Source organism: Molothrus aeneus, chromosome Z (genome assembly GCF_037042795.1).
Source record: "Molothrus aeneus isolate 106 chromosome Z, BPBGC_Maene_1.0, whole genome shotgun sequence".
Taxonomy (NCBI): Eukaryota; Metazoa; Chordata; class Aves; order Passeriformes; family Icteridae; genus Molothrus; species Molothrus aeneus.
This window is the reverse complement of record NC_089680.1, coordinates 22,449,943-22,476,549: the sequence shown is the minus strand read 5'-3', so window position 1 is coordinate 22,476,549 and position 26,607 is coordinate 22,449,943. Positions and strand designations below refer to the sequence as shown.

The 26,607-nt window shown below is 34.5% G+C and overlaps 1 protein-coding gene across 1 annotated transcript in view; it reads left to right on the top strand.

The window, feature by feature from the left end:
- The window catches only part of ADAMTSL1 (ADAMTS like 1), a 401,766-nt gene that overhangs the window by 72,990 nt on the left and 302,169 nt on the right, over positions 1-26,607 (top strand). The window contains exon 2 of the mRNA XM_066568995.1: positions 18,919-19,038. Coding sequence (XP_066425092.1) covers positions 18,919-19,038 — 120 coding nt within the window. The remainder of the gene's footprint in view (positions 1-18,918; positions 19,039-26,607) is intronic.

Sequence of the window (26,607 nt, the reverse complement as noted above, 5' to 3'; positions counted from 1 at the left end):
AAGTCTTGTTAATTCTTTCAGACAGGATGATCAACTATTGTCCAAATCATGATCTCAAGACTCCTTGTTGTCTTCATCCAGGACCAGGTGAAACTCTCTGAACCACTTTTTACACTTGAGTAAAGGATGGTGCTGTGTGGCCACTACTTCACATGCATAATCCTTCATTAATGGTTGGCTTGGATTACAGAGAAGCTAGCTTCTAAACATATTACCCATATACAAAGGACCATTGTACATGATGACCCTGTCTGCACTTGCAGAGTTCCTACTGACTATTTATAACTGCTATATTTCTGCACTTTTTAATCAGTTCTTCCACAGGCTTTTTTAGGGGATATCTGAAGGAAGATTGGGATGCTACACGCAGGATGCTAAACACCATATTGAAACATACAAACTGGTACATGCACTTTTACTGATTTTCAGGAAGCTTCTTCAAGACAATCCAGAATTTCCACACAGAACACTTCTGGAAGAAGTAATCAGAGATCTTGTTCTGAAAATAGCTAGAATTTAGTAAGTCCGCTCTGTCGTAGTCAACTCACTGTTCCACATAAATCAATTTTCTCACCAATGCCGGTGGCAGCCTGGGGAGATACTGGATTATGTAGGGATTTCATGACAGAAATTCACACAGGCACATCACTGATACTAGGCTAGACCATATTTATACCTATAGGACAAATATGAGGCTTTTTCCTTTAAAATCTAGTAGAATTTTTCTTAGTGGTTTTTTTTTTTTTGTTCTTGCAAAATTTCTCAGTTTGATTTTCACTGGAATGTCTACCAGGAAAAGGAGAGAAAAAGGGCACACATTGAAATGAGAACTCCACTAGCTTTCCTAAGAAATGAAGGGATCTAATCAGTAGCTTTCTCACACTATGTGTTCATTCCTTTCCACTTCTTTATGTTAGCTTGTTTTTCTGAATTATGAGCCCTTTCTTCTGAAGCAGTGATATTACCTGCTTTTGCAGGCTTTATGCTTCATTTTACAGTGTATCACTGCTCAGAAGGTGGATTGGTACCTGGGAAGCTTTGAACAGCATTTTCAAACGTTTTGCTTGTTTTAGCACTTATATTCCTTAAGCCTTCACCTGCACATCTTAATACTTTGTGATTACTTTGTTTAATGGCCCTTGTCTCATTGAGGCTGGATGTCAGCCATACCAGTGACCCACTGTGGTTCTCTCTAATCTCTTCCTTTCCTGCCTCTTTCTTTGGGAAAAATAGAAGTCAAAGCTACAGAATTGCTTTCAAGCATGTGGCCATCTTCTCCTGAGTAAAGGCTGTAGATTGCACAGCTGCAATTCCTCAGTGGAAGCAGATGAACCGTGACCTACTGCTGACAGCCACTTTGGGTTACATCATCCCACTAAGTCACCACCCATTGCTGTAGACAGCCAGCCTGAGAGACACAGAGAACAGGCTGCCTTTCATTGACACTTCATGAATTAACAGCTAGGGACTGCTCAGGAGGAGGACACTTGGCATCTCTTCCTCCTCAGAGACCCAGTGTTTGGGATCCCTGTGGCAGAAATTCAGGGAAAAGAGGATGGATTACAAAAAGCCTCTCCTTGCTGTTTTGGAATATGTTGTCCTTTTGGCAACAGTGATTTTTTTTTTGTTTGTTGTGGGTTTTCCTTCTCTGCTACTAGGCTAGTGTATTACCTAGAGAGATAGATTCTTCATGCACAATATTTGAGGGAAAGTGTTGAAGATGAATTCTCATTCTTATCACATGTCATCCTCTTGATTCTCATTAAAAGATGACTGCATGTCTCTGTATTTCATCATCCATGTTTTACATTTCAGCTCTTAAGAGGAGTGATGTGCATTGTGTTGAGCAAATGCTTCATTGTGTTCTTGCTGATTTCAGATCTGCTCCTATGATGTGATCTATCAAGCTGCCCTCAGAATGTGGTTTTTCTTTCTGATTGGAAAATTGAATGATGGATCAAACAAGAAGCAGCTAAACAGAGGCTTGCTGTTCAATGTCAGACCAGCAAACTTTACTTGTTATTCTTTGAAAATAAGGTAGTACTCAATATAGTACTCAATGTAGAGACAAACACTGTTGAAAAGTCAAGCCAGTTGTGAGTGACATTGATCCTCAATCCTGTTAATCTCATGTCATGACCTCTTAATGCAGAAGCAAAGAAATTCTTCAGGGCAAAAGATTTTTCAACCTGTAGCAGGGTCTCTCAAAATTCAGCATCAGCACTATCTAGAGTGAAGGGTAAAAAGATATTGTTGGAGAGGCAGTATAATTACAGATAATTAGTAGCCTGATCCTAGTTACTTGGTTTTGTATAAATTACTTTATACGGATGCTTTTTCACATCAGTAAAATTGTATTAAATATTTCAATCCAACTTTTCAATTTGCTATTCCACAGGGGTATTATTGCTGTGAAAAGAAAAGAGAGACTTTGAAAATTCAAATTTTAAGGTATCAAATCTGACATGTTCTTATTTGAAAGATGAGAATAGCTGCATCAATGTTATGCCTTTAAAAAATTATGCAAGTATATAATAGTCTGTGGTCGTTTCATTTGAAATATAGTAAACAAAGATTTATCCACCTACTTTACTTTTGAAAATAGCTACCAAACTGGACATTTTCAAGATTTTAGCTGATACTAACTACTTCCTGGATTCATTTTCCTTATTGTTTTTTAGAATTAAATTTCCAAATTAAATAGGAAGGGGAAATCTGTGGATCAGTAAAGATATTTTTTCAAAACTCAAACCTGCTATAACTGAAGCAAAATATGAAATGTGATTGCTTGAAATAAGTGCCTTTCATTTACATTGGTTTCAGTTTATTTTTGTCCTCATTCAAAGCAGTTTCTGTATGCTGATTAGACAGCAACTAACTAAAGCAGCCTATTTCTAAAAGAAAATTAAAGTAGCACTGAAGATGAAAGTAATGCAGTGTCTATATGAATTTTGTCTAGGAAGTTAATTTTACAAAGAGCTGAGTGTGGTCCTCACTCAATGAACCCTGTCTGGGCATGTTTATTCAGGTAAGGAGAAAATCCTGGAAGATAAGGATCCTCGATTTAGTTTGCCTAATTCCCTTAAGGATTTAGAATGTGCATACGAATCTGCAAAATTTAAGGAGGAATTGCTTGAAAATTTAATGTAAGACTGCTAGTATTTCCCGCTGTATCCTGATCTGGGATGACTGTAATTGCAGTTGGTTTGTCTTAATGGAGTTTTAGCACTTTCCTCTCTTGGGAGAAATGAAACTGATGGGAAAAACAAGAAATCAAATATTTGAGCAACTTCAAAACCATTTGTGGTTTTGGTTTTAGAAATGTAAAGCTTTTTGTGGGTTGAGTCACACATTTATTTTTCTGAAGCAATTTACAAGCTCATAAAAAGTGCATCAAACCAATCACCATTAGTTGCTCCCTTCTTAGCCACAGATAGTTGTGTTTAGATAATATAATTGCTACTGTAATATATATATAAATTAGTTGATTAAAACTGAAGTGATCCATTTTCTTGAGAAATAAATTTTATATAGTTGAACAACCTTTAGAAGTTTTCCTACTTCACATGAGTAAATATAGCAGCTCTGGAACTGGGTCACTGTCAGGCAAGAGAATTTGGAACAGTGCAACTGTTTAATGGAACAGTGCAACTGGGAACTCAGTTCTTATTGGAAAACACCTGTTTCTTGCATTATTTCAATAATATGAATGTACATAAGTGATCACATTTCCCATTTTGTAAAATTAAAGTTGTAGTGAGGGAGCCCTCTTTAGCCCTGCTAAATCCTGGAAGAGCACTCACAGATGTCTGAGATTGTGTAATAGCTGAGAAAATACAAACTGTAGAGAGGACTTACAATTGCCTAAGATGAGTCAAGTGATGATTTCCCTGGTTCGTGATGTCCTATAAATTCCTGCTATAATTTGGATAAAAATACTTCATAGAAATACATTTTAGGGATTACAAGGAGGTACCGTTAATATTCCTGTGCTGGATAAGATGTCTGCGCTGTGCCAATTTTTTTTCGTAATTATCCTTAAATAATCTTTTTCCATTCCTTGCCAAAATGTTTTCTAAGCTTAGTTCTTCAAATAAATAATAAAGGAAAGTAGTACATAATAAATTTGTGACTATTTGTATCTGATTGAAACTATTACCTGAAAAAGAAGAAGTATTGTCTGAAGCAAGGCAATTTCAAGGCCTCATGTCTAGTGAAAGAGAGAGTGTTTTGCCCTTTTTTTCACAAATAAGAGAGATTGCATGCTGAGGTACATTTATCAGAAGGGTATGTGCCCCAGAACAGATAGACTCAAGAGGCATTTCCGGGACCATTTAGTCCCACCACCACTGTTGTGCAACACCCTCATTTTCAATTTTTATAACCCCATCTGATATTAAAATAGCAGTGTGAAACATAACTTCATACATCAAGACAAGACTTATATTTTAAATTCCTTGATTTTCTGTTGGAATTAAATTAGTTTCTATCTTTAACACAACATATATTAAAATGATACAGAAGCATAGAACAAAAGGTTATATATTTTCTTGGACAAAATATGACAAATTTGAGAAGTAAAAAATATCCCCATATCTAATGTGTGTAATGGAAGGCAAAAATATATAGAAATAACATAGAAGGCAGCACTTGAAATCTAGTGTACATGTTAGTTTCAATATCATGTCTAGATTTCCTACTTGGCCTGATGTGGCTATTACTGAATGATGATTTACTACTTACTTCTACCTAAATTAATGTTGTAGAAGTTTTAGTGTGAAAGCCAAACTCCTTATAACCTGACATTCTAATAATAAAAGCAAAGTTAGCTTTATTTTATATTAGTTATAAATGAAAAATAATAATAAACATCTCTTTCATCTGTGATTCAGAGAATTATTTAAACACAAGGGTTGTCTCATGTAGTACTGCTCCATCTCTGGTCCCACTGCCCCTGTCTGAATCACCAGTGACTCAAATATGAAAGTAATTATTGTGATCACTAGCCCTGGTTTTATACAAATGGCACTGACACAAATACTTCATTTTCTACAGGCTGCTTCATAATATTTTAGAATCTGTCATTGCTTAGCCAGTTTTTGGGCAGCAAATGCTAAATCTGTTTAGTTGTTTGCTTGCAGATCATCCAAAAGCACATCTTTTCACAGAATGTCATCCAGCTTTTTTGTTGTTCCAAGTGTCACCACAGTCTCATGCTCAGTGACTTTATCCCTCAGCTTACTAATTTATTAAGGTGTTGAGGAACTTAATTAAGACTTAATTCAAGATTTTCCCAATATGTATTTAGAGTTTGTTGAAGATTGCTAAGAGCTGGTTAAAAATTAGTTGAAGTTACTTGGAAAAAGTAAGCAAAGGCTCATACATGGCCAATCTAAGAATCTTCTTAATTAACTTTAAACAACAATAAAGCAACACTGTGAATGCTGAACAGGATTGTAAGGATGGAAATCCAAACTGGAAAAAATTTATTGTAGGGAATATATTGTAATATATTAAAAATATGTGACGTATATTGTATTTTTTTCCATTCCAAATCTCTTAATTGTAACAATATCCTCTAAAAATAATATCTTTTCTTACTCTTACTGTCATCCTATTCTTCTGTTTCCTTATTATCACAATATGGGGAATCTGTGCCATAAGTAAAATACAGTGTTTATGAGTACTTGTGTTTGAAAGAATTCTAGAATGTACTGGCCATTTCATAAATTCTTTTTAGTAACTTAATTTGATTTGTGTTTTCTGACTTTTGGTTTGTTTGGATTGTGAGACCAGACAAGGAGTTAGTCAGTCTCTCAACTACAGTGTGAATTTTTTATCTATGTTTTCATCCATCATTTCAACTACCATTGTGTGAGAGTTCATTTTTCCTGCTTTCCTTGCTGCTGTGTATTACCAGAGTGCCAAGGAGATGAATGATGGTGGCATTAGACTAAGGAAGTAGTGAGAGCTCCTTGGCAGCTACTATGTGTAGTTTCTCGATTTGCTACTCTAAGATTTGGAGTATGTTCATGCTTACAAAATTTTTCATTGTCATTCATAAAATCAGCTGTCGCTTTCTAGAGTGTAGATGGAGAAGCATGAAACTTTTTGTCTCAAGAATTATTTACATGAAATGTAATGTCCTTCATCAAGATGTGCCTGTGAGTGCAATTGTGACAGGAAGTACTCCTGTGTCGACACAGGAAATGCCAATAATTATTTTCTCCTTAGGCCTGAAGATTATGAGGAAGGTGTAAAAAAACTGTCTTGTGGGAGCCAGAAAAGACAGTTCTGTTTTTATTCTTGAGATGTGAAACTGTAAAAATGTAAGTTTGCTACTGAAGGTATCAGGACAGGTGATACGTGATACCAACAGACTCTGAATTTAATTTTAAATAATTTAATTTTTTTTTTTTAGCAAAAAAGATATTCTTATATTGCTTCTTAAGGACCAAAACTGTCTTCCAGGATCATGATTCTTTTGTGTGATTAAATCTGGTGGTGTAAAGCATGTGACATTCAAAGATATTTTTGTTCTTTTTATCATGGTGATTGTTTTACATGTCAAAATAGCATGTCATTTTCCATTCTTTGAATATGCTGTGACTGAGTGCACTCAATTGGAGATCTGAGGGAGAGGGTCTTTCCTTCTACCCTTACAATGGCCTGCATCTGGTCTTCTGAACAGGAAGAAATGTCATGCCTTGTATACTGTTAGTTGTGTGTGATATTCTACTGCAAACTGGCACTGAATGTTTATATGCATCTACAACATTTGGGCTTTGATAGCTATTTTTGGGAGGTCTAAACTGAGTGTAAATAAGCAAACTTGGAAAAAAATTGACTCCATCTGATAATAGATCACATTCTTCCTGGTTAAAACTAAAATTTAAAAATTCACTTCCAGGTAGTGATGCAGTCTTCCATAGCTTCATGATGAAGATCCTGATTTTAGTTAATCATTGCATTCCTCAAAGATGATAGCATTTATAAAAATTTGTTTCTGAAAAAGATCAGTCTAGTTTCTGTTTCCTCGTTTCCTTGTTTAGCTAATGTAACTGTAAAATTACAGATTAATCCCTCCAAGTTTTATCTGCTCAATGTTCTGATTTTTTTTTACACTTTAATTTTTTTTTTATATTAGATTGGGGATTTTTGTTATTATATTACTGTTTTGCTCTTTCTGTTATTGTGTTACTATTTTGAGGTCTTTTATCTGTGGAATAAAAATCAAACCCTGGACAGACACAAATTTTCCTGTTTTATCTAGATGCCATGCCATTTCCGGTAACTTCATGCTGGGACTCAAATTCAAATTCCTTGAAGTCAAGCAGGCCCTCAGAGCAGCATCATAGCAGGCATTTGGGAGCATACTGAGAGTGTGCTTGGTTGTCTGCTCTGTGTCCCTCTGTGCAGACTCTCTTGGTTGCTGTGTTCTGTCTCTGTCTATATCTCAGCCTTAAATACAGGTAGTTATCTTCTAGCAGCTGCTACCAGCTGCTGGATGTTACAATTTGCTGGTACTTCTTTCACTTGTATATGCAATTATACAATTGCTTTTTTAAGGTAAGCTGGTCTTAACTCCACTAATTTAAGTGTTTTAAACAGAAAGATATGATAAAGAGCACTGAAAATTATTTTTGGAGAAATTCCAGTGTAATTACTCTAATAAACTTACACTAGTTACTTCATGCTTCCTAATCAAGTAATAAAATGCATTTTGAGATGGGGTGCTTCTTCTAAAAAACGTTTATTTTTTTTCCAAAAGTTATTTATGAGTAATGTGGAGAGCACTGATGGCTTAATGCAAGAATTTTATCTGAAACATATAGCCTGATAATGAATGTGGCCTCTGGCCTTCAGTTCTATGAAACTCTGAAAATGCTGAAAAATCACTTGGTGAGATTAAGAACAGCATCTAACACAAAACAAGTTTCAAGTAAGCCTGTCACAAAAGGCATATGACTCATGTTCTAGGAAATTCTTTCATTATTGACTGTATGAAAACAGCACGGTGTAAAAGGGGTGCTGTGTTTTATGCAGAGATAGGGAGACACCCTTGTAACACAAGGAGTGAAGGGGATGTTGGTTGTGCTTTGAAAAGGCACTACAGTTAAGTATGAGCTGGAAACAGTGTGAGGAAGATGTTAGCTGGCTGGATGCACCATCTTGTGGTGTTGGGCAGCTGCTGTGTCAATGGCCACTGCACACAGATGAAACGGCCTCAAAATATCTTTAAAAGTAAATTAGAAACAGAGTAACCTTCTCAGAGGTGTAGCCCAAAAAATGTATGTAGGAACACTGAATAAATAATTGGAAAATCCTGCTGTGATTAAAAAACCAAAATGTTCTTTGTTAAGCAGGTGTACTTCTTCAGCTGGTAAAAATCAATAGTTGAAATGAAATTGTGCTAATTTACTGCAGCTAGATATCTGGTCTGTTGCTTGCTAATTTTTTTCAAATGCCCAGCCCTGCTATCGTCACCTCCAGAATTATTCAGATCCTTATTTAGTATGTAAAGAACTGAGAGAAATTCTGCTTGCAAAAGCCCAACCCAACTGACTTCATTGATAACAGATGCAATAGTCATATCTTAAATATAAAGATATAAAAGAAAAAAACCTCCAATCCTATAAAGACACGTCTTTGTCATATTTCAGCCCCAAAGGAAAACAAAAAACCACAAAAACTCTCCTATATTCACAAACTATTCAGAATGGAAAGGACTCTAATGTTATTAAAACCTGTCTTACCGCTGGCAGAAAGCATCACAAATTTCATGAAGAGTATTTCTAAACTAAAATACAATTTGAAGAAAAAGATTCCTCAGAATCTATGATTAGATCTTCTAATAAAATAACAATCACAGTTAAAAGACGTACAAAAAAATCTCATTCCATGGAGCTAGTTATTCTCATAATTTTCCTACTGGAAGATGTAGTATCTCACAGGCATAAGAAATTCATGGCTTCTATTTCAGTATTTTGCAATCTGTCACAAAAACTTATGAGTCTGGTGATGAAGTACAAGCAAAACCATTAATTGGAAACAATTGGATAGAAACAGTGGTTGTTTGGCCACTCACCCACAAAAAAGCATACTTATCTGGAATAAATGGAGTATGTAGTCCTTTGTTGTAAAGACATTAAATCACTGAAACCTATCTAATTGAATGACAAGTTATAAAGATAGAATTTCTACTGTTTTCTACTACTGTGTTAGCTATTTGAAATATCTGCAGTATTGCTGTGAATACTGTAAGATTTGATTAGCAGAAAATACTGTATAGGTAATGACCAAGCAATCTGGTAGATCACTCCTAAAATTCTAATTCTTAACGAAGTAGAGGTGGTCAGAAGCACAACCATATGACAGTAATAAACAAACTTTGTTTTCTTAAATAATCCCACCTGAAGAATTATATTAAATTCCTTTTTTTTTTGCAATAATATGATTGAGATTAAAAAAAATATATCCAGGGCCTTCCATTGTAAGTAGTTGAACTCCATGTCAATAGGATTTGAGACAATGTCTATAATGTCAGTTTAGTGAATTTTCTACAGAGCTCCTTAGTCTCTAACATAAAAACATTTAACATTAAAAAGAAGAAGCCAAATGAGTAGTTCGATTTCTTTGTTTAAAAGTGATGCTTATCAGTCTGGGGTCACAAAAGCCCAAAATTCAAGTACTGAAGAAAATGTGAAGATTATAATTTTAAAGTTTTATTTTCATAAGGAAAATATTCAATGCTCAGAGTTCCCAGGAAGTTTGATGAAGTGATTCTGAAGAACTTGCCAGTTTCTTCTTCCAAAACAGAAAATTCAAGGAAGCTGAGAGGATTCCATAGATGAAATAAAAAAAAACTTCTGAGCAATGGGATTCAAAGAGGAAGAAAAAGAATTACTTCTTCAAAATATTCAGTCTCCATATTAAATTAGACTATCAATTCCATTATTTTCCTGAATGCATATTTGTAATTTCTTATCTTCTCACTTTGGGAAAGTTGCATTACTCTAATTTTTTCTAAAATGCTCAAAAATAACACAATAAATATATGGTGATAATTTAAGTGCAGCTAATTGTGATATATGTTGAAAAAAAATGGTAAGTCTTATTTTATGCTTACTTTCATGCCAATAATAATTTGAAATCCTTTACTGCTGATTAGATGACATTTGGGAATGACTGGTCTTGCTAATCTCAGATGATTATTTGTTCATGCAATTTGACATTGTTTTTGGTCTATTCTGGCCCTTAGGAAAATATTGCAGATCAGTGACAAAGTGCAATATTAACAATATTCATTGTTAAATGAACATACTGAAGCTTGTAGAATGATTTCTAAATACTGTTACTTGCTCCATATTCTTGCATGGCACATACTAATCTTGGCCATTTAAAAATTGATGCAGCTTCTAAATAATTACATTTGAGCATACTTGTTCATGGTCAACAAAGCAGGCAGCAAAAGAAACAGTAGAAAATCAATTCTTCAAACCTATATTTTGGTTTGGTTTAATTTTATATCATAGAAATTCATGTGTCTGATTTCAAGTATTTTGAACAACAGTATTTATTCGGCTTATTTAGAAAGTAAATCTGTTTAGGCCTTGGACACAGTCTTGCTCTAAGCACAGTAGAAATTTGGTGGTTTTTTTTTAATAATTTTCATGGAGATAAGAAGCCATACCCATCTAAATATGCCCTGTTTATCTAGTAAATTAGAAACTAGGTAATTCTGAAGTATAATTTCAGTTCTAGTTCATGAAGCTTTTTAACCTTGATGTATTTTGTGTTAACTATACCCAGAAAGAAGGTTCTAATCAACAGGATTTTAAAGGAATTCTATAGCTTTAGGGTTTTTGCTTCTATTGGACTTCATCTTTTTTATCCCCCAGTCTTTTTTTTTTTTTCTTTACTTGTTTTTTCTCTTGTTGTTTCTCCACTTTCCCCTCCCCCTCTCCTTTTTTTTTTTTTTTTCTTTTCCTATGGTTGCTTGGCAGCAGGATAATTGCTGTGTTTTTGTTCATTCTGTATTTTTGCCTCTCCATTTAATGGGGCCATTTTGGCTTTCTCTCTTGTTGGTAGACTGTGGGTCAAGTGTAGGCGTGTGCATGCTTTACAAATTTATCCCCATCATTGCTAATGTCTGTCCAAGATGTTGGTAGCTGGTGCTTTTGTCTGAGGGACACTTCAAGCTGTAATTCTTGAGTGCAAATCACTTTTTATTTCTTTTGTTCATTTATAATGAGAGACTGAAATGGAGCTTAAATAATTCCTTCAATGAAAACATTAACCAGACTCTGCTATTGTGGTTGTTTAAGAACTGAAAATAATTAGCACAAATTCACATTTCCTTCACAGAGCTTTAAAAGAAGTCAGGATATTACCATTAGGATAATAATGAATTCGTTCTGTGTGGAAAGGCAAGGAGGAAAGAAAAAAAGATTAAATATATTTCAAGAACAGCAAAAAAGATTTCTGGTGGGAACATTTCACTGTTGAATAAAAGATTCCCTTGGGAAATAGATTGCTATTTGTGTTCGTATTTTAAGGCACCATGTGAGTACCTTCAGAGAAGCCAAACAAGAACATCCTTCTCTCTTAAAAAATTCTAAACCTTCAAACCCACTACAAAAAGTAGCCAAATTCATAAGGCCCTGGCTGTTAATTCAGAAACTATAATTTTATCACTGTTTGGAAAGATTGGAATCAGAAAGCAGTATTTTTGATAATCCGGTCTCAGGAAAAGTTTCTTTTCCATGGGGGTAAAGACTTTTTATTTCCTTGTTTCTCTTATATATATATGTTGTTCTCTTATATATATATGTTTCTCTTATATATATTTCCTTGTTTCTCTTATATTTCCTGCTCATGACATGCTATTTTGAGCTATCAGAAGAAGATATTGCAGTAGTTAAGAATGTTGGCTTAGAGTTAATTTTGTTCATAAATCTAGACAACCCTTTGTTCCATTTAAAATACAGCAAGCTGAGAATCAAAGCCATAAAATCTAAGGGTTGTAAGGCAAGAACAAGCTATTATCTATCACAGCTATGAAAAGCTGTAAAACTAACCTCTAAAGGCTACCTTAAAGAAAAAAAATTCTGCATGAACAAAGTGAACTTCCCTTCAGATTTTACTTACAGGAAAGAAAGAAAAAATATGCTGACAGCAGTTAGCTTAGGCGTGGGACATTCTTCTACACCTTAAGCAGAGGTGCTGAATCTTTGCCAAGGGTAATAAACAATTGAAGGTGAAGAACTAACCCCAGTTTATCAGCTGAGAATCTGACTACTTCCTTATGTCCTCTCTATTCACTGTTGACTGCATGAGAGTTGTGTGTACAATCACCTGAGTTTTCTTCTGCCTTTCCACATGGTAATAAATATTTTCTGTATATTGACAGCACTCCAGCATACCAGTAATGGAGAGTGACTTTCCAGCATACCTGTAATGGAGAGGCTCATATGAAAACTAACTATACACACATGAGCACATTTGTCACAGGACTATGTACTGGGAATGTCACAGGACATTAGGCACTGGGAGCTTAATGCCATAACATCTGGATGATTTATTAAAAAAAACCTCAATTTTCTTTAACTTTACAACCGTGGCTTAGAAATGAAACATATCATACTGTCTAACTTCATAAAAATGAAAGAAAAATCAAAGATTTATTGTTTTTTTTCCCTTGTTGTTGCTTTGGCAATAAAATAATTTCACTGAACTAATAATAAAACCCCTAAATTTCATGGAAGGGACAGGATTTTCCATGGGGAGAACAGTCATTTTTCACAGCTCCAGGGTCCAATCTGCGAGACAGAAATGATGAAAGAGAAATAAAAAATTTTGATTGAGCTGCTTGCTCAATCTTGATTGCTACTTCTGTCTAAATATTAAATTTTTAGTTTGGATTCTACCTTATCTCTCATATGTATTCTTCTAGTCGTTGGTTTAAAGCATGGGTTGACTGCATGACAGCAAACACTTAAAATTTTTAAATCTTTTTACAAATTCATTGACAGTCTCTCTGTTCACTTGAATCTGCCTATTTCCCTATGGGGACTTAGAAAATTCATTGGGAAAATTTTAAACATTTCTGAAAGTATAATGAGGAAACATAGCACTTGAATGTCCTTAATTAAATGTCCTCAATTAAATGTCCTTAATTAAATAGGGTAGCATCTCTTTTAGGATATATTTACCTTAAAAACATAGTGTGCTCATATGCAAGAAATTCCCAGAAGATGACATGCAAAATAGATTTTAAATTGTGCAATACTTTCTGGGTCTCCATGGAGAAATGAAAAGTGTTCAGAATGATTAACAGTGGCAGAACTGGGCAGTAATGTTTCTGCATATTTTAAAATTTTACATGGACTTTGATAAAAACAAACAGCTTTCACAATTTAGATTTAGAGCCAGACTATAATTGCTTTTGATTTTGGTATTGGACTTGTACTCCCCTCTACCTACTCTCTTTTAGTTTGGAAAATAATGAAAAAGAAATTTTGGATCTCCATTGCAGCACAAAACTGTGGCAGATTAAAGCAAATAGTAATAATTTCTTATTTCAGAAATCCCTATGAGATTTTGTTAAACAATTTCTTGAGGCAACAGTGGTAGGAATCAGTTTATTTGACAGCTTGCAGCTGCTTATACACACCTTTGAGCCTTCTGGGATGCCTTTCCTTCTTGCATGATTGACAGGGCTGAAGGACGCAGTAAAGCCCTTGTCACCCATGTAAAAGTGCAGCACTCTTTCTCTTGGAAGTGTGGGCAGTAAAGTAGAACGTTGTTGTTAGGTTTTATGGAGAGTAATTCAGAATTGAAATACATGCACAAGTTGTTATGGTGTTTGGAGTGCGGTTTAGTCTAAAAAAAGGCAATGTACAATAACTTGGCTTGTTAAAAGCCTGCATTCCTCATCCCTCACTATCAATGTCACTGCTACCCTTTCTGATATTTAATATCCTGAATTTGGTCATGTTTCCTGTTTCGGTTTGTTTCTGTCAAGAAAGTCAAGAGATTCATAGTAACAGCTAGCAATGTAGTCCTCTTCTCATTGTCAAAACACTGTAGGCCTCTTTGTAAAAAAAAAAAAGAAAATTAAAGAATCTGTTTTTTAAAACAATTTTATCAGAAGTATTTTTAATAAACAGGGTTTTTTTGCCACTAGTTTTGATGTTAGTCAAAACATAATTTTCTGTGTGCTTTAGAATTTGAAAATTCAAAATACAAAAAGCTTTAACAGAGCAACTGTCACCTTGAAACTACTCGTGGAATGTGCCTAAGTGGTTAATTATAAATATTTGAGGCCACATTTGATATTTCTGCTTTCTGAGCGAGGTACTTGGAAACTCCTCATCTGTGCTGAGAAAGGTGATATCCAAGGTAGTATGATTATTTACATCAGATTCCAAGCCTGTGTTGTTAGTCTTGTGCCTTGTGAATTCAGCAAAATATTAGTATTACATCTTGCTAACAATAATTACCAGTAGCTTACTTTATTGCTGGTCACAGCAAAATTAATGGAGCTAGTTCCACACTGGGACAGTAATAAAGTGCAAGAAAACTTAGATTGTGTTGGCTGGGACACATCCTTTCATCTGCTGTTTTGTGTTGGGTCTTTTATTTTCTATTATGTATCTGTCAGCCTGATTCCTCAAAAATTTCCTCCGTATGGACTCACATCACTGGATCTTATGGAACAATTTATGTTTTGCATTGATTTAAGTGAGATAGAAACTGAAAAATAAGAAAAACATTATTGCTTAGGTATTTGCTGGAATTTTATCTCATAACAATTTCATAAAAGGCTCCTTTGCAAAGTTGGTTGAGCAAGTGAATACCCAGATATCTTCCTCATGCTGAGAAACTTCAGTTATATGTCTTTGATTTTCATGTGCACTAGTGAAACCTCATTTACAATGTTGTTTGCAAATTCATGGAAAGATACTTATTGATGCTTATGACTGCTGCTGATAAAGGTCAGATTTCTGTCAGGCCACTGTTCCTTTGCATGATTTCCTCACTGCTTAAAAAAGGCTGCTTTGGGGTATTTTTGGAGATATTTCCTAAGCTTGTCTGATCACAAACAGAATGAAGGTAGATGAGAAATATGATGGCTGTGTTATGATGAAAATAGGTTTCCTGAGAGAATGAAATGATGATGCATATGTAATCAGAACTTCAAAGAAAACTTGAAAAATAAAAAAACAGTCTTTCAGGACATTATTCCAATTTATTGACATTCATTATTAATGGCTGATCTTTAATGGATGGATCTTTGAATCCAGCTCTCTTAGTAAGGATGAAGATACTCTACATGAAGTACGTTGTATCAGATGATGTATAAGTTAAAGCTAACACAGAGTGAGCTACTACTCAAAGGAGGAAAGCATATTATATGAATCAGGCAAAGAATAACCTTCTTTAGATGGCCACATACTTTCAGTCCTCTTCATTTTTTCAAGACTTTTCATTCATATTTTTTCAAGACTTTACCATTCATATTTGATAAATTAAAAAAAAAATATTCTTTCTTTTCTTTCTTTACTTTCATTCTTTCATTACTGCACTTCTGGGTCTTTTATTTCTCATCTTTTCCTTCATTTTCAGGATCCCAGAGTCTTTTTTCTTTTGACTGCTTATCTTTGTCCCTTCCTTGGGAATACTGCCTATTTCCCACCTATGTAATTATAAGTAGTCAGAGCATTAATGTTGATATGGTAGACACTTAAGTTTTAAGGATTAGCAATAATTTATTGCAAATAATAATTTATTAATGTATATGCATTCTTTAGCAACAGATTTCATTTATTTTGAAAAACAGATGGGAGTTTTAATAACAGGAAGCTGATTCTTATAAGGAAAAGAATTTTCAGAATATGGGTATATTTTTATAGGAACAAAATAAGCAAAATAGGAAGGTGAATCATTGGTGATGAAGTGACCCTTTACATTGTAATTTGACTTCTAAAATTAATAACACAGGGATCTGGACAGGCTGGATTGATGGGAAAAGGTCAGTGGTATGATACTCAAAGAGACCTGGTGCCATGTCCTGCATTTGGATCACAACAACCCCAAGCAGCACCACAGGCTGGGGGCAGAGTGGCTGGAAAGCTGCCCAATAGGAAAAGGACCTGGTGACAGTGGCTGGACATGAGCCAGCTGTGCCCAGGGGGCCAGGAAGTCCAGTAGCATCCTGGTCCAAACCAGCAAAAGTGTGGCCAGCAGGACCAGGGCAGTGATTGTCCTCCTGTACTTGGCACTTGTGAAGCCACACCTCCAATCTTGTGTTCAGTTTTGGGTCCTTCGTGATAGGAAGGACATTGAGATACTGGAGCGTATCCAGAGACAGGCAGTGGAGATGGCGAAGGGTATGAAGCATAAGTCTCATGAGGAAAGGGTTGGGGTAGCTGAGGGTAATTTTCCTGGAGAAAAGGAGTTTCAGTCTTACCTCTTCTCCAGGTAACAAGCAATAGGATAAGAGGAGATGCCCTTGAATTTTGCCAGGCTAGGTTTAGATTAGATATTAGGAAAAATTCATCACAGAAAAAGTTGAGAAGCATTGGAACCAGCTGCCCAGGGACCTGGTTGAGTCACCATCCCTGAAGGTACTTAAAAGACATCTGGATGAGGCACTTAGGGATTTGGTTTTGTGGTGGACTTGGCAGTGCTGGATTAAAAGTTGGACTAGGTGATTTTATGTATATTTTCTAACTTAATTCTATAATTTTATAATTTTTATCATTAGATTTGCTGATCACAAGTGTTTAAAATCACAAGTAGATGCTATTATTTCAAAGTAAAATAAAAGAACAGATTTCCTTTCTTGAAATTACTTTAATTCTTTGGACAGTTTTTGCCAAGCTTGAGGTGAAGCATTTTTATGAAGTATGACCTATTCCAAGAAAATTTTTATTTGTAAGATAATGATTTGTCAAAAAAGAATACGTCTGTAACAGTGCTTCTTTTTCTTTGGGGCATATGCATGTTTCTTCCTCAGACACCCCTGAGGATTCTTCATTGTTATGACTCAATAATATAAAAATAAAATCAGTGGGTGTATCTCTCAATGTTATCCACAAGATGGGAAGCTAACTATAAATTTTAAAACCCTATTCCTCTAAAACTATTCCTTTTATGTGATGTTCATTTTCTTCTTGTATTCTTAAAAAAAAAATTAAAATTTACAGCAGAGGATCTCAAAGCAACCAGAAGACTTAGGTGCTCTCTATTTCACTACTACAAGCAAGAATTTTATATCAAAGAAAACATCTATTATGTTCCGGTGCATATGGTTTGGATTCAGGGATTCAATTCTTACCATTACCCAACATCACAGAAATTCCCATTTCCCTCTGTAAATTAATTAGATAATCTTCTTCTGGTCAGCCTATTATAATTGCCCTAGCCTTACAGAAGCTCTGATCTCAGTTCCTAGCTGGCAGGTAGTATTATCTCCTCCAAAAAAGCAATACCAACTCACTTGTTGGGAAAGGAAGGCAAATCTGTGCTTCTTTCTCCCCCTGGACGCTAAAATGTCACGTTACTCACTAGCCCTTTGAACTTCTCAATTAGAATAAGTAGAGCAGAACAATGGCACCTGTCTGTACAGAAAGATGAATAGAAGAAGTCATCATAAAAGCATGAGAACATGGACTTTTTTCTTAGTAAAAGGTAGTAATTGCAACTCTTGTGAGTAATAACAGTCCATTTAGAAGTACTGTGCCTGTCTTAGTGAGGAAACACTATATCCTCTGTTCCTCATTATAGTATATTATAGTATCTTATATAGTGTCCATCCAGATGTATAACATAAACAGATACTTTTTACTTTTCTGGAACAGAAATCAGAATCTCATATAAATCAATTATTTATGGTAGTTGCATTTGTCTAATTCACACTAGTGTGGTCACTGTTGTCAAATAATAAAGTGTCCTTACTTAGTCATTTTGATAAAGCATACTGTTCTTTTAAACTGAATGGCCTTCTAAATAAGTTGTGAAGTGCTGGTTATGGAAAAATCTACTAGATTTCCAGAGATAATACAGTCCCTATTCCTGGTTTTTAACAACCTTTATGGATATTTCACCTGTAGTGGAATTCTTTAGGGTTAGTCTAATGAAACAACAATGTTTTGACAGGTTCCAAAAATGTCCCTCATATTTCACTGGTTTCCAAAACTTTAAATTTATACCTTAAACAGTTCTTTGGCTTCAACAACCAAAGAAAAAAATGGATGTGAGAACTTGAAGAATGTGGATTTAGTTTCATTATTTATTTCTAAAATATATAAAAATGTTGTGATTGTACCTAGGACATTTTGATAGTAATTGCTTAGTTCAACCACTGATGAAACAACCTCTTTCTCAGTAGCTTATATATATATATTTCTAAAAAGAATATATACAACTTAGTTTAAATTATTTTCAATGCATGTGCATTTTGGAGTTTGCTAGTCAAAGTACTTAAAAATATTTTTTTCTGTCCCTTCAAAGTTTTAAGCTCTATCTTCTTATGATAGAGCCATCAAAATGCTGGACAAACATTATCTGTTTCATAAAGTAAAAATAATTTAAATATTAACTCATTTAACAAAAGAGTTTTTAAACATTACTGTCTTACAAATCATAGATGTAAATATTGATATAGAAACTTCTTCCACAGAAGAATTTCATGTAAATGGAAATTATTTATAACTGTAATGACACTCTTTAAATGCATGTCAGTGTTCTCATTAATGGCAAGGCCGTCTGGTTAGAACAAGTGTAGTACTGGAAGACAGAGGACCATTAACTGGCTTTTTTTATCTTCCAGTCATATTTTTCTGGATATTAGGATCATTTCTATGAAAGAATTAAAATTTTGCATTTGCTAATATTGTGGTTTACTTCTAGGTTTTTGGAGACCAAAATCAAGGAGCAGTTTTTCTACGTGAATTTACATTGATTCGGAGAGAAAGTCTTCACGATGATTTCCTATCTGATTTGCTGGATAACCACAAAACAGAAGACCCGGTAGGAATCTTCTATTATTCCAAAGCATTTTATAAGAAATTGTTGTAGGAATTGCTGTGGATAAGTCTTTCATTCTGCTTCTTTAATCTATGGAAAGTAATGAAATTAGATTTTTTAACATAAAAATGTTAGCCTTAAAATATTGTAAATTCCATTTAAAGTAAAGACTTCATAGGAAAGGTTCATGGGTGTCAATGCATATGAATTTTTATTATTTAAAGACAAACTTTTTCACACAGATTGATCTTTTGCTTTCTAATGGTAGTTTTTCTTATTCAAAATTTTGTCACTCTAAATTATTACCATTGTTTGCTTTGTACATGCAAAGGGAGATTATTTTTTATTCAATATGAATGAGTAAAGTTAAATGTATAGGTTATATAAAAAATGTAATGCTTTGAAAGGAATAATTTTATTAAATGTACCAAGAAATCTAATAAACAGGGAAAACACTTTTATGAAAAATATTTTTTCACTCTCTTCTGTATATGTTTGGCAAGGTATTTATTTCTGGTCTGAAAGATTCCATGTTGTCTAGCAGCTGATATTTTTGAAGAAAAGAATGCAGAAGTAAGTAACTTGGGATTCATGCTTAATCAGGTTTTAATATAAAATGAAACAAACCAGCTGATTTTAAACTGCAGCAAATATTCTCTGCCAAGATGATTAGGGACTAGAGAGACTATCTGTCTTACAAGGAAAGGCTGAGGGAGCTGAGTCTGTTCAGTCTTAAGAGGAGACAATGGAGAGGGCACCTCATTAATACATACAAGTATCTGAAGGGAGGGTGTCAGTGCATGGATTCAGGCTCTGCTTGGAGGTGCCAAGCAACAGCACAAGAGGCTGATGCACAAAAAGTTCCATCTGAACATGACAAGGAACTTCTTTACTGCACAGTGACCGACCACTGGAACAGATTGCCCAGAGAGGTTCCAGAGTTTTCCTTCTTGGAGATATTCAAGAGCCATCTGGAAACAATCTTGTGCAATGTGCTCTGGGATGACCTTGCTTGAGCAGGGAGGTTGGAGCAGATAACTCACTTTGACTTTCAGTCTCATGTCTTCTGTAATTTTGTAAACTTTTTGGTCTGATATTTTCAAGGGCTGATACATCTTGATGTCTGACAGATTATGGTTTAACAGAAGCAGTGGTGCATTAGCATCTGATGTAACCAGGAATTGGTGATGTATTTTAGGGATTAAATACTTTATAGGATTAAGTGTTTATTTACTGTGGAGGATAGAGTGAGTCTAGAAATTTCTGTTGGCACAGCCATGCTTAGCCCCTTTTTAATTAAGGTTTACCTATTTTAGGTTATCTTTCTTTGTGCATGAGGAAATGTTATCTAGTTATCACTAGTGGGAGTATGTAGAGCTAGGACTTCAGAAGAATGGAGTGGATATCTTTTGATAAGTCTTACTGCTCAGGTCAAAGAAACCAGTTAACAAAAGTAGTGAAGGTATTAAACAATCTACTGTGTTTTTGCTCACCCATCTGCTCTCAGACAAGTTGTCCTTTGTGCTTTACTACTGCTAAAAGGAATTTGTCAAAATCAACCTCTTATTCTACCATTTTGTGTAATTTTACAGCGGATCAGAATTTTATCAAGCAACTGCATTGCTGCTGGAATACCTGTAATTGTTCTTCTTTAAAACCATTTCTTTTCTGTGCTTCGGAGAAGAAAATGGCACTTTATTACAATTCTGTCGTACCAGTACTTGTGGCTTGTTATTTATTGCTTTTCTGAGTTGTGGCAGTTGTATGCATGTTTATAAGTGTTTCGTGTTCACGGAAGAGGAAAGTACTCTGCAAAATATTCATAGATTTCACTTCAAGGCAGTGTTTTTCTTTCATTACTTTCAGGGTTCCTGTGATCTTCTTTCTGTGCAGTTTTGAGTTCTTGAGAACACATCTACACTGAATAGTGCCCAGAAAATATGACTTTGCAATCTACACTTCCATATGAACTTAAAGAACTTTACCAACCTCATCCCTATGTGATACCATCTTCTACTACTGAAGCACATAAACATTTTCTCTGCATGACTGATTTGGTTGACAAAAGGTAGCATAACTTGAAATAACTTTTCAGTATTTTGCCTAAAATATTATGAATGTATGCAACTAGTTCATCGTAAGCTATGTAGTCTATTTCAAAGAGAGGCACTAGTTTCAACCAGGGCTTTTCTTGAGCACTTATTCCAATATTCTGCTTCATAAATACTAGTGAATTGGTTTTCCAAAATTTCTGTAGCATATATAGGGTCTTGTTCCTATTTTATGGGTGTAGATTCAAAGGTTCATAGATAGATATTAAGGTCAAACGCATCTACTTTTCTTGAGTGCTTGAGACACAACGATCCATTTTTTTTCAATTTACCTCTCATGACACAGGACTAAGGTGATGGGGGAGCTATTAACCTCAAATGCAGTTGTGACTGCTCAGCATCTTCATGTGTCAGGCTAAAGATTAGAGGTAAAGCATGTACAAATCAAAGTACGTGATTAAGGTATCCAACAAAATGCTACAAGTGACTCAACTGGAATGATACAAAAATTGTTATAGAAGCAGATATAGAGTATAATTTTCCAGAAAAGAAAGCACAAACTGTATTTCAGGATCAATCATTCCCAGTTCATAGGACCAATCCTTTCTTTCCTGTAATTTCAAGTGAGATAATGGTGTATCTAATGAGAAAACCAATGTAAAACTATTTTCCTAACAAATAAAACACAAACTACCTCTTTTATAATAGTACCCCAATAAATCTCCCACTCTGGTTCCTTTTAGAAGTCCTGTGACTTACATAACATAGGGTTTTCTATTTGCATCTTTTCAAAACGGTTCACACAGAGCTACAGTGTGAACACAGGGCTAGGGTGAGTGCTAGTGATACAGGAATTGTGAAATAATTATAATTTTAAAAGTTTTTAACCTTTTTATTTTCCCTTGATGAAGACATGAACTGACTTATACTTTCTGAGAAAATTCAGGCTGGTGATCTATATTTTTAAGATATTTTCTCAAGTATACATCTTCACTCATCTAAAAAAGACCAAGTTACCACTAGTTTTGTGGGTAGCTGAGAGCATCCAAAATGATTGATTCACTTCTGATGTTGAAAAGTAATATCCCTGTAACTCCACAACCTTTTGGGCAAAAATATATACTTCCAGAGGCACCAGGTAAGTCTTTGATAGTATGGCAGAATGGCCACATACATAGCTTTCTGTGCCTATGCATTAAAAGCTGTTGACAGGGATGCTATAGAAATAGCCTTACAATTCTCAGCAAAAGTTGGGGAGGTCAAAAAAAGCTCCTGTTTTCCAGTAACCAGTTACTAAAGTAAAACTGCTTAGCAAGGAGATACACTAACTGCTTGCAAGACAGTTTTAGGCAATTACTTGCAAGATTGTGTTAATAAGTACAGGTTAGCCAAAATATCTTGGATTATGATATTCAGTCCAATGGAAAATAGGCTTCCTATATAAAGGCTTTATCTTGGTCATTGAAATGACTCACAAAAATACTTTCCTCATCTTTCAGTTATATTTCCAGCCTTGGAGAAAATGTAGCCGTATTTTCTTACTTTCCCTTTCAATATAAAGGGAAAGGGATCTAATCTAATTGGTGTAGCATCATCATATTTTTCAGGGAGAAAATTACTAGAAGCGAGAAGAAGATTTATATTTTTATCTTTTTTGTCTTGTTCACAGTCAATAGCTGAGATTACACTAAAAAAATTATTCAAAGGAAGCCTCTGAGGTATATTTCACAATTCCTAACTTATAGCATTTTCCTGCTTCTTCTAGGAAAAATATTGAAAATAGTTTAAGAACCTGGGGGAAATAATTTAAAATATAATGGATTTAGACAGAAAACTTAAGGTTCAGGAAATTCCTAGTTTAAAGAATGTGTCAAGGATTATACTCCTACAATTTTGGGGAAGTTCCTATTTGTGTGTTCCTGCAATTCAGGGATGATGCTTTTGGGTACCCAGGTATTCTGAGTTAACTCTATAGAAAGTAAAATTTAGAATTTTATAATATATAATTGGTATATAATTGTGTAATATATAATTAGTATTACATATAATTGCTCTGATTTATTGAGCAATTATTTAAAACCTCAGATTAAGTCCAAAGTTTTCTGTGCTGAGGTCTGATTCTGAGATTAAGTGTAGAAATTCTCTACATCATTATGAAGTAAGAAGAAAAGCAAGCCCTGTAAAACATGAATAAAATCTAGATGTATATCAAAATTTCTTTCCCAATTGATCCTGATATTTAGAATTTATTGCTTGTGCATTTTAGATGGAAGGTTAATTTTCAGAATATAAATATCTTGAACATTTTATTTATTCTATTTTTGAGCCATAATTTTTTTTCTTTGTACTCCAAATTATTTATGTGTAAGAATGCATTGTACTCTAAATATATTATGTGTAATAGTAGAAGATCCTCAGCCTGTTGATTACGGAATTTCCAAGCTTCTCAGCTAAAAATCACATGTCTCTAAATGGGTATAAAATATGATGCTGCCGAATCCAGATTTGAGCTCTTCACAGATGGGAAATCACTAGACCACAGGAATTACAGGCACTTCCCCCTGCAGCTTCTGACGTGACAGATCAAGAGAAATCCTTGGATGATAGGAGTTCTCCTCTGACTAGCCTTACCTTGTATTTGCTATTTGTAGGTAAGAGATCTCTGGTGCAAGTTATGACAGACTTATATATGCTACTGCCGATCCAATTACTTGAAAATCATTATTTTGTCCTGGAAAAACTATAATATTGACCTAAATCAATAAGAAATGTTCACCTGCTTTTAAAAGGCTAAGTATTAATCATGTTCAGAGACTTATGGATGACCTAACACCAAAGATAGATTGGACCACTGGCATTTGCCCCTTTCCTTGTATCTAAAGGTCTACAAAGTACTCAGATACCAAAAGATCTGAATACACTCACCATCTTTCTGACTACCTCTTGATAATGATATTTACATCCATTTAAAAATAGAAACATGACCATTGAGTTTCTGGATTCCCAACTGTTCCTATATTTTTTTTTAGAAAGCCAATCAATTCAGCAGTACTCATTAAAAAAAAAACAAAATTACATTCCAAAGCTTGGAGTCCATACCCCACAGCTGCTAAAACTGTCCCATGACTGAATTGGGTGCTGGTGTTGAGACAGGAGAAAAGGAAGCCATTTTTAGAAAGACAGAGTTGTAAGCCTTGCCCCCTTTAGGAAGATGAGAAATTTTATAATAAAACTAAGCCATTGTTTGCATAATGATATAGAACACTGTTTGGTCTACCACAGTAATTAACAGAGTCAAATTTATGCATATCTGTTCCCGATAACTCTCTTCTATAACTGAAATTTTTCCTAGAATCTATCAGATTAAGTAGCTTTTCTATTTGCCTCATTGAAATACTTGAAGCTCTTTTTTTATTACACTGTTTCCACTCTATGGGAGCATAATTCAAAAAGCTAATAGCTGTTTTTGCACTAGTAAAATACGTGGATGCTCTCTATGTGTGGAAATCACACTTCTGTGCATTTTAATAGAAGTCTTTTGAAACATAGTGTAAATAGTTCAAGAAGAAAATTAGTTTAGGATAGTTACTAAAACCAAAATGGGCATAGGTCTTGCTTTTCAAAGCAAGCATTCAATGTCTTCTAAAATTTTGCTTCATCAAAATGAACAATTCCTCTTTTTTTACATCATTGGCAAAATTTATATAATAGATTCTATGAAATTTGTTAATTAAAAACAAGTGAAGGGTAAGCATCAAGTAGATGAAAGAGTAATACAAAAGCTCTCTAGCAAGAAAGACAGGATACTGACCTGAGATACTCCAAACTTCCTCTTCTACCTGAGATCATGAATTTCACCTTGAATTGTTCTACAGAAGGCAAAACATAAGTGTAAAGAGCTATAATCTTTTAAAAACTGATGATGATGATATGAGTGGTTTGTTTAAATGTTTTGTAGGAAAGTACTCCTTTTTGTTGGACTTAGACTACATCCTTTACTAAGAATACCTTTTTCTACAGCTGCGCAAATGTTTGTGATTTTTTGTATTGTAAATATTAACTGATCATGCTATTAAAAAATGTGATTTCATTGCTTTAGATATTTTCAAATTTACCATTCCTCATATTTTCATAATTCTGAATTAGGACTGATATATCTTTAATGTTCTTTTTGTTTTCTTTCTTTGTGAATACATAACATATGTATATGTATAAATATATGAATATGTTTATGTATATGTATATGTATGTATATGTACATAAATGGAGATGTTTCATGTGAACATGCCTATCTACATGCCATGTTTGCAGCACAAGTCTCAGCAGTCCAAATTAATGTAGACTTCTTAGCAAGTGCTCACTAATCAATTGTTTGAAACAGACTAAAGAACAACTTACAGATATTCTTTCAGATTTGCTTTTTCAGAAGTTACAAAGAGACTTATGTACTGCGGCCAGAGGTATCTTTAGGATCACAGGCTTTTTAAGAGTGCTTCTCTTGCTTTCAAGGTTTACAGAGCTTTCTTAGCTGCCCTGAATACAGACAGAGTTTGCGAACAATGCTGTATCTTGAAGTTCTAGAGATGCTGCCTGTTGAACTCCACCCCTGGTTAATGCCTCTCAGCATCACTATAAATGAAAGGACAGTGCTCATTCACTAGGGCCCAGGCTGCCTCCTGAGATTGATGAGTGGACAATTCAGCCTAGGGAGCTCCAGCTGTCTAAGAGAGTTAACAAACCAAGCAGATTAGAGAATGTTAGAAATGCTTAAGCTTCTTCCTTTTTGGGTCACACTAAATTATGCAAGATTTTATTCCTAGAAAAAGTTTACTACTGAAAAATCACTGTCTGGTTTCAGAGTCTAAATTTAGTTTTTGGACCTAAAAGGAAGTCTGTATCCCTGTGTATTTCCTAGCTGTCATGCAGGCCAGAGTCTGACCTGATTTATTAAGTTGCTTTTGGTCTAGGACACTTAAAAAAGGTTTTGGAACCTTCTGGCTCTGAACTGTGCAGTAATTACAGTGTCAGCAAAATGCACTGATGATTACAGAGTTTACACCAACAATCAGAAGGCTTGGTGCTTAGATTCTAACATTTTCATTGCCCAGTGCTAGAAAATATATTTTTCTTTCTCTAGGTCTCCTTTCCTTTTTTGTTTGCTTTGTTATTTAATTACTTAACTGTTTATTGAGGATATTAATGTAATTCTGTGATTCTCCTCTCATGGTTGCCATAAAGCTTACAGTGGTGATATTAAAGAACATATAGTTTTGTAAATGGCTTTGTAGAAGCATACCTATAGGCAAAGCACATATATTTCCATGTTTATGTAAATGGGTTTGCAGACCTGAATAAACCCAGGTCAGAATCAAGTGCTTACTTGCTGAACTGTATTGTCATGTTTACTCTGCTTCTAGTATCTAGATTTGGAATTTTAAATACTTGAATATCTAAGATTAAATAACCACAGAATCAGAATAAATCCCAAGTTGCTTTTCCTCTGTTGCAGTATCAATAAGCA